At 47.0% G+C, this 9,102-nt stretch overlaps 1 protein-coding gene across 5 annotated transcripts; it reads left to right on the top strand.

Annotated features, from left to right (window-relative positions):
• On the top strand, positions 1-8,674 carry ELP5 (elongator acetyltransferase complex subunit 5). Of its 5 annotated transcripts, none has more exons than XM_045586583.1 (8): positions 2-155; positions 305-365; positions 447-527; positions 4,414-4,634; positions 6,748-6,929; positions 7,332-7,427; positions 7,567-7,667; positions 8,255-8,674. In XM_045586583.1, exons 1-8 carry the CDS (start codon positions 110-112, stop codon positions 8,277-8,279), a joined length of 813 nt encoding a protein of 270 aa, XP_045442539.1. In that variant the 5' UTR covers positions 2-109; the 3' UTR covers positions 8,280-8,674. The 5 variants fall into 5 exon arrangements, with proteins under 5 accessions (XP_045442541.1, XP_045442540.1, XP_045442539.1 ...); XM_036452287.2 differs by having other exon boundaries at positions 3-155; positions 8,251-8,670; XM_045586585.1 differs by lacking the exon at positions 7,567-7,667 and having other exon boundaries at positions 1-155; positions 8,251-8,674.
• Positions 8,675-9,102: the final 428 nt, after the last annotated feature.

Genomic DNA, 9,102 nt, shown 5'->3' with positions numbered 1-9,102 from the left:
CTCGGCGGTGGGAGGAGCCATGGGCGCTCCGCCCCTTCCCCTGGGGCGGGACCGCGGGTGATGACGCCATCAGAGGGCGTCGGAGAAGCGGCAGGTCCGCCAGTGGGAGATGCTGGAGTCGCTGTCGGGTCATGGTGGCCTGGTGCTGCTTCGGGGTGAGGCGCGCCGGCACGGGGGCTCGGGAACCGGGTTCGAGGGGCGGCAGCAGCGCGGAAGGGCCGTGGGTCACAGGCTCGGGTGGTGGCAGCGATGGTCCGTGAAAGCGGAAACCTTGTGCTCACGCTGTCTTATCTGTCCTCCCCAGACTCGGTGGAGTGGGAGGGGCGCAGTCTCCTGAAGGCGCTGATCAGGCAGGCCGCGCTGCGGTGAGTATCGCGTGGCGCCTCCCCGTCCTCCCGGGGCAGGAAGCCGGGGCCCACCCTGACATCGCCTCCTGTGTACCCCAGTGGAGAGCAGATCCAGGTCCTGGGCTGTGAAGTGAGCGAGGAAGAGTTTCGTGAAGGTTTTGATCCCGCTACCAACAGCCAGTAAGTACAGATTGGAAGAGAGTTCATTGGACGTGGGACCTCCTATTGCTAAGGAATTTCCCTCAAAGCAGCAAGACCAGGGTCTGGCATGTGAAAGGTTCAAGTCAGTAATGCCTGGGCAGGCTAAATAGCCACCTCAGACGGTGAATAAAGAAAAATTGAACTTACGTAGGAAAAGGGGTTGGGGAATGGGAATATCCAAAGGAAAGTGCGACACAGCACTAAGCCAAGGGGCTTTCTGTGCCTAGCCCATCCTTACTGTGTTCTTGTCTTTCTAACGGTATGTAGTAGCAGCTACTTATTCATTGAATGAATAGATATGGATCTTCCAGGAGATGAGTCTAGGTTGGCAGCAAAAACCCACTGAGGACAGTAAAACAAGGAAGGGCATAGAATAGAAGCAGCAACAGGAAAGCCGAGGCCGGGCTGCTTGGCTCACTGAGAAGTCAGAGAAAAGGGGACTGAGGAGACAGGTTCAAGGGGTTAAGCCCGGACGATTTGCCACTGCCTGTTGCTCCCCTGGTTGCAGGTCTGGTGGGGTCCCTTGGAGAAAAGAAAGGGGGAGGGAATGGCTCTGGCGAGTGGGTGCTGGGTCCTTTTTCTTGAGCAAATTTATCTCTTTCTTGCAATTGGGACTCTTGGGGGAGGATGGAGTGTCTTAATAGAATATTCATCAGCTTTTCAGGTGTGTCCCTTCAGGGGCCTGGTCTCCACTGATTGGTCAGTGCCGGAGCAGGGCCATTAGTCTGTGGTCCTGAAGCAGCCATGGGGGTCACTTGTCTGTTGTTTCTTTTCTTTTAAAAAAAAAATATATTTTATTGATTTTTTACAGAGAGGAAGGGAGAGGGATAGAGAGCTAGGAACAGCTGAAACCGGTTTGGCTCAGTGGATTGAGCGTCAGCCTGCAGACTGAAGGGTCCCGGGTTCAATTCTGGTCAAGGGCATGCACCTTGGTTGAGGACACATCCCCCAGTGGGAGACGTGCAAGAGGCAGCTGATTAATAATTCATCAATGTTTTTAACTCTCTATCTCTCTCCCTTCCTCTCTGTAAAAATAAATAAAACATAAAAAAAATTTCTAAAAAAAAAAAGAGAGAGCGAGCGAGCTAGGAACATCTATTAGAGAGAAACGTCAATCAGCTGCCTCCTGCACACCCGCTACTGAGGATGTGCCTGCAACCAAGGTACATACCCTTGACCAGAATCAAACCTGGGACTCTTCAGTCCTCAGGCTGATGCTCTATCCACTGGGCCAAATCGGTTAGGGCCACTTATCTGGTTTTGCTGCTTTTTTGGGCCTGGAGCTGAAATACAACAGAGGCCTAGATGTTATCCTTTTTTTTTTTTTTTTTTTTTTTAATATTTATTTTTAATTATTATTATTTTTAATACATCTTTATTCATATTATTACAAAAGTTCATTTTTTCCCCCCTCCATCAGGTTCCCACCCCACCCTCTGCCCTTTCCCCACCCCCCATTGTCCTCATCCATAGGTGCACAGTTTATGTTCAGTCTCTTCCCACACCCCCACTCCCCTTCCTAGATGTTATCTTTAGGGAAGAAAAGGTCAGGCATCCAAACTGCATGACCAGAGATATGATAGAGGGCAGCTTATCCTGGAGGTGAGGTTCTTGTTTTCCCACTTTTGCCCTTGCTAGGCATCTGGGGCTTTCTGTACCTGGCCCATCCTTACTGTGTTCTTGTCTAATGGTGTGTAGTACCAGCTACTTATTCGTTGAGTGAATAGATATGGATCTTCCAGGAGGCAAGAATTAGCAAGAGGAGTGATAAGGAATTGGTGAGTATGTGGAGAATCCAAAGCAGAATGTGAAATAGAGGGTAAAGGCCTACAGTAGGCAAGTTTGTACTGGAGAAGAAAAATAAACATGTTCTGCTTTTTTTGAGTTAGTCAGAATCTGGATTCCAAACATGCATCAACACTTAACTGTAAGCTACTGAGGGGTTTGTCCTACAGCATATGCACAGTTAGGCATATATTAGGAAGGCATACCAGTGCATGGATGATGGGAGAGCTTACTGAGGTCAGACAGAAAAAGATACCTGAGCCCTAGCCACTTTGCTTAGTGGGTAGAGCGTTGACTTGCAGATTAAAGGGTCCCAGGTTCAATTCCAATCTAAGGGCTCCACAGAGTGTGCAGGAGGCAACCAGTCCATGTGTCTCTCTCACATTGATGTTTCTCTCTCTGTCTTTCCTCCTCCCTTCCACTGTCTCTAAAAAAACAATGGGACCCCTAACCTGTTGGGCTCAGTGGATAGAGCGTCGGCCTGCAGACTCAAGGATCTCAGGTTCGATTCAGGTCAAGGGCATGTACCTTGGTTACCAGCACATCCCCAGTAGAGAGTGTGCAAGAGGCAGCTGAATCGATGTTTCTCTCTCATTGATGTTTCTAACTCTATCCCTTTCTTTTTTTCTCTGTAAAAAGTCAATAAAATATGTATTTTTTTAAAAACAATGGGAAAATATTCTGGGGTATGGATTAACAACAACAACAACAACAAAAGACCTGATAGCCCTGGCCAGCGTGGTCAGTGGTTAGAGCATTGGCCCCCCAAACCCAGAGATCGTGGGTTCTGTTCCAGTCAAGGGCATGGACTTGGGTTGTACATTCCCCAAGGGCAGGGACCCAGTTGGGGCGCATTTGGAAGATAATTGATGTGGCTTTCTCCCGTGGATACTATCTTCCAGTGGATTAACAACAACAAAAAAGATGCCTGAGAGTGAAAGGTCTTGCAGGGTCTGAAAGGAGTTAAGATGTTGTAAAGAAAGTGGGGAGTCATTTGAAAATTTGGGAGCGTAGTATCATCATTCCTGTTAGAGTCAGTGACCACAGTGTTGAGAAGGGTTGTCAGGGGTCAGCATGGAGATGGGGAAACCAGGTGGGAAAATTATTGCAGTAATCCAGGTTGACTCAGGTGTATGTACTGAGCACCAATTGTGAATCAGTGCTGCCCACTGGAGACAGAGTGGTGAATGAGGCAGATGTGATCTCTATTGGTTTGAAATTAGAGCATAATGTAGGAGGTGACAGAGCTGGCTTGCGGGAGTAGCAGTATGAATGGAGCGTTTAGGACAAATGAAAAAGGACTTGAGCCACTTATAGATGGACTTGTAGATGTGGGGTAGGGGCAAGTATCCAGGTCAGGAGGTCCCTGAACCCATTTACATTGCCTGATTAAGAAAGATTACTTCCTGGTCTGGCTAGTTCCATGAATTATAATAGTTTATATCTATCTGTTGAGCCCTATTTTGTACCAGTCATTGCGCGAGAGGTGATGCTATATGTTGAGATACCATTTGAAAGGGAAACAGAAGGCAGAAAGGGGTCTGGGAACGAGTTCTGCCACCATGAAGCTTTCCCAGGATTTTCAGCCCACTCCGGCATCCCTTTCCTGAATTGCTATTTTATCTGTAGTTGGTACCACATAGCTTAATTTGTGGCCTTTGCTAAGCTCTTCTACAGGCTGCAACCATGTCTCGTTCTTTCCTTTTCCTTTCCATCCAGAGATAAGCACCACTCAAGACTTATTTGACAGTGATGATAGCTAACATTTATGAAGTATTTAGTATGTTTCAAGCACTGTGCTAAATGTCGAAAGGTTTGTATTCCTGTTTTACAAATGAAGAAACCAAAGATTAAGTAATTTATCCATTACGTGTCCTTGGGCAGTTAGCAAGCTTCGAGTTCAGGGCTGTCTGATGCCAAAGTCTCTTTACTCAATCACTATTTTCTACTTCTCCATTATTACCTTTCACTGGAATATAAGATACTGGTAAAAACTGAGAAAACAGCGCCACAAAGGTCAGAGGGTGAATTTCAAGACTGGTAGAGGGGCAGTATGTTGTCTCCTATTTTCTCTTTGTAGGCTGGTTTACCATGACCTCTTCCAAGACCCTCTCAACTGGTCCAACACTGGAGAGGCCCTTCCGGGGGGGGCCCTGGGAGTGTTGAGAGCAATGCGCAGGAGAGCAGGTCCCGGTCCTGTCACCATTGCGCTTGATTCACTGAGCTGGCTGCTGCTCCACCTTCCATGCACCGCACTCTGCCAAGCCCTGCATGCTCTGAGCCGACAGGACTCCCACCGCGGTGAGACCCCTCCTTCGTTACTTCCCCTCAGATGTGTCCCTCTGCCAAGGAACAACATATCAGAGATCTCCAAGTGGTTCTTCTTCCGTCTCTTTTTAAAAAATGTATTACTTTAACCATTCTTTAAAAATACATTTTTATAGATTTTGGGAAAGAAGGGAGGGGGAGACAGAGAAGAAGAAACATCAATATGCTGCCTCCAATAAGCCCTCTACTGGGGATTAAGCTTGCAACCTGGGCATGTGTCCCAACCAAGAATCAAACTGGAGCATGGGTCGATGTTCAACCAACTGAGCCACACCAGCTAGGGCCTTTTTTTCAATCTCTTTTTTTAAAGTATATTTTATTTATTTCAGAAAGGCAAGGAGAGGGAGAATGAGAGAGATAGGAACATCAGTAATTAGAGAATCATTGATCGGCTACCTCCTGCACACCCCTCACTGGGGATCAAGTCTGCAACCTGGGAATCAAATTGTGACCTCCAGGTCACAATTTTCGTTTTTTGGTGTACATTTCCTCCAGGTTCATAGGTCAGTACTCAACCACTGAGCTATGCTGGCCAGGCCTTTTTTTTTTTTTTTTAATCTCTTTAACCTTTATTCTAGTTCTTGACTTTCCTGTAATGCCACCTACCCATCACTTTTCCAAGTTCTTTTTTACTCATCGATTTTATTCATTCATTCAGCAAACAATAAATACATACAGCATGTTAGGTACAATTTTAGATAATAGGAAGATAAAGACTTAATTGTAGTCTAGTCCTTGTCTTCTGGGAGCTCAAAGTTCATCAAGGATACAGACAAGTAAACAGGTAGTTACAAGATAATCTGATAAGAACCTTGACGATAAGAGGTGAGCCCAGCAGATTTGGCCAGGCCCCTGGCACTAGGACTAGCCTGGAAGTGCAGGGCTAGTACAGGGCGGGGCAAACGTAGGAGTGCAGTTGTGAAACCAGAGTTTGTTCTTGTATTTTTATTTACTGAAATGCTTTCCATCTGAACAACTGTAAACCTACTTTTGCCACACCCTGTACTAGCCCTGCACTTCCAGGCCAGCATGGACTTTGAAGTCAGAAACCTGGCTTTATATTATGGTACTTGATCTCTCAGTACTTCAGTTTCCTCTGTAAACATGTGGAATTGCCATTTTTTGTAGTTCAGAGGTAGTTAAATGTCAAATATGAGCAAGTTCATATGGTTCAACCTAAAAATGATGAACTGTATAAGGATTGAAATGTTACAGTAAAGTGTTTAGTATAGTGTAAATGCTCCCCCAAAAGGCACCAATGGGATCTTGGCAAGTTCGAAAAGCTGCAAGTAACTCGGTATGTAAGAAGCGGGGGCCCTGTGAGGAAAGTGCTGATTCATCCTTAATTAAGGCTTGGAGGTGCCCGAGAGCTGTAGTCGGTAGTCTCCTGATGAGATCTACATTGGAGTAGGAAGTACCATGGACCCAGGTTTTTGGAAAGTCTCCTATCGCAAACAATCCGCCTCTCTACCGGACAACCCTTTCATGCTGATACCTGTATGCTGAGTCACGCATCTTTCATGCGACAAAGGAGAAAACGTACAAATATGAGTCAGTTAACCACTGTTAAAAATCTCAGGATGTTGTACTGTGAACATTTTCGTGTTCTTTTGCTGTTGTTGCTGTTTATACTTATTGTAAAATTTTCGTTTTTTGGTGTACATTTCCTTTCCTTTTCATTAAATTTTCCTTTACATTTCATGTCCTTTTTTAAAGTGTTTATTTATAGATTAAACAGTACAATAGACATGTACTATATATGAGAAAGGTTAAAACAATTATTTGGGGGTCTGGAAGGGATTAATTCCATTTACATTATTTCTAATGGGGAAAAAATGATTCGGTTTTCGAACAGCCTTCCGGAACAAATTAAGTTCGAGAAATGAGGTTCCACTGTTCATGAGAGGTGAGAGCTGGAGGAGGCCAATGCAGGGCCATGAAACGGCCACACTGAGCTAGGAGTGTGGCAGAGCAGTGACGAAATATGGGCCTGCTTCTCTCTCTTTCCTCTTCACCATTGATCCCGGGCCTCCACCCTAAACGCTCCCTTCGCCCTGTGTGACCTGCATTTCTTGTCCCTCTCCAGATGACAGCTCCCCGGTAGAACATGTGTGTGTGCTGGGCCTGCTGCATGAAGAGCTACATGGCCGGGGCCCCTTGGAAGCACTGAGCTCCCTTGCTCAGACTGAAGTGACCTTGAGTGGTACAGGGGGCCAGGCCTCAGCTCACATTCTCTATCGGAGGCCCCAACATCGTCTCACACATAAGGTCAGGAGAAACCTGGGAGGCCCAAAGGTTGGGGTCGGACAGAGGGGAAGAACAAAAAAAAAAGCCGATGTGATGAAGCACTTCTCTGTGCTTCCATCATTTCCTTATTTTCCTCATTTAACTTTCACAGCTCCCTGTGAGATAGTTTTATTACCCCCGCTTTGTGGCCTGGGAAACTCAGATCCTGTGAGCTTAACCAATGAAAGATACTGGTTCCAGGAAATGGAACTGGAGAAAAGACTGGGAGTGGTTCCTAGGGAGGGGAAGGAACAAGTTCATAAGTTTGAATGAGGAGTGAGAGCAAGAGCCGAAAGCAGTGACACAGCCGATTGAGGCTGAAGTTCTCTCTGGTTTCTTCAGTTAGATGGAAAAAAAAACTTTTAATACTCTCCTTTTCCCCAGATTCAGTGGTTCTCCATCCTGCCTGACTTCAGCCTGGACCTCCAAGGGGAGTCTCCCCTGAAGTCGCAGCCCCACCCAGATCCTCGCACACACCCGGTATCTAAGAGCGCCAGGGCCAGAAAAGAGAATGGGGTTGGGATCTGGCAAAAAGAGAGAATAAAAACTGCAGAGGTTTGGGGGTGGGGGCAGAGATTACAAGGATGGGGCATAATGACAGCATCCTTTGTACCTACAGGTGGATCCCACTACTCACTTGACCTTTAACCTTCACCTGTCCGAGAAAGAGAAGGAAGTCAAAGATAGCCTGACCCTGCCCTTCCAGTTCAGCTCTGAAAAGTAAGGCTGCAGCCTATATCCCTGGGTCCTTAAGCATAGAGCCCAGTGTCTGGGCCCCAGAGGTGGGGTGACAACAGGTTGTTGATTAACCTCTGACTTTATTAGGGTTGAAGTCCATCTCCAGCGCCAAGTCTGGGGAGTGGCTCTCTACCACCCATACCCCAACAATGACAAAGCCTTTGTCATCTTTTTCCTCCATCACAGCCTTGGGTTCCAGCCCCACATCTGGGTCTGAGCTGAGCCAGAACAGACCCTGGGGAAAAGGTCAGGACAGGAAGCTAAATGGAGTGGGCAGAGGCAGGTTAACAAGGGCTTAGTAGATACCTGTTCTGTGCCCAGTGTGTGGGTGCTTGAAGTAAGACTATGGCAGGATCCTTGCCCTCAAGCTGCAAGGGAGTGGTGTTGGGTAATCTATTCCAGGACCAAATGGTGCTTCAATACTAACTAAATCAGGAGGTCAGAGAAAGGGACTGGGACCAAGAAAACTTTGGAGTACAGAGAAGGAGTCATAGTTACCAGGTATAGGGTATTCAGATAGGACCCTTGTTCCCCATCCTCACCAGCACCAATTCTTCTCTCTCAGGCAGCAAGCTCTCCTGTGCCGTGGCTTAGGCCAACCTACCAGCCGTATCTTCTATGAGCCAGATGCTTATGATGACCTGGACCAAGAGGACCCAGATGATGACTTAGATATTTGACTAGACTGAATTGGAGGGGGGTTAGGAGACTGCGGGCCTATAACCATTGTTCCAGTTGGCCTTACCTTGTTTCTTCCCCTCCTTTGTTTCCTGTGTCTGGAGGCCATACCCTGTGACCCGTGAGCTGGGGAGCAGTGTCCAGTCGGACAAAAAGTGGGATGGGCCCTAACCAGTTTGGCTCAGTGGACAGCATCAGCCGGTTAACTGAAGCGGCCTGGATTCGGTTCTGGTCAAGGGCATGTACCTTGGTAGCAGGTTCCCCGGCCCTGGTCACGGTGCATGCAGGAGGCAACCAATCAATGTGTCTCTCACATTGATGTTTGTCTCGCCCTCTCCCTTCCACTCGCTCTAAAAATCAATGGAAAAATATCCTCAGATGAGGATTAACCAAAAAATGGGATGGGGGCAGAGGGAAAGGTGAGAGACTAGGAAACTTGTCTCTCTCTCTCTCTCACACACACACACACACACACACGCCTAATAAATATTTTTTTATTAAAAAAGAAACTCTCTGGTAGCTATTTAAGCAAGAGTTGGGAGTAGAAGGGACTGGAAGATGGCAATGGATTAAGGAAACGAAGTGCCGGAGTCTTCAAGAGTCAATAATGTGGGGCCAGAAGAACAATGAACTGCTGGAACAGGATGCCCGGCACACCATTGGTGTGGGTGTTTTTTGTTTGTTTTTTGTGGGGTTTTTTAGCTGAAATAGGTGTACTTAGGTCCCAGCCTCCCTGTAA

The sequence above is a fragment of the Pipistrellus kuhlii genome, unplaced genomic scaffold (assembly GCF_014108245.1).
Source record: "Pipistrellus kuhlii isolate mPipKuh1 unplaced genomic scaffold, mPipKuh1.p scaffold_m20_p_23, whole genome shotgun sequence".
Taxonomy (NCBI): domain Eukaryota; kingdom Metazoa; phylum Chordata; class Mammalia; order Chiroptera; family Vespertilionidae; genus Pipistrellus; species Pipistrellus kuhlii.
The sequence above is the reverse complement of the archived record's forward strand: the minus strand, read 5'-3'. Positions and strand labels throughout refer to the sequence as shown.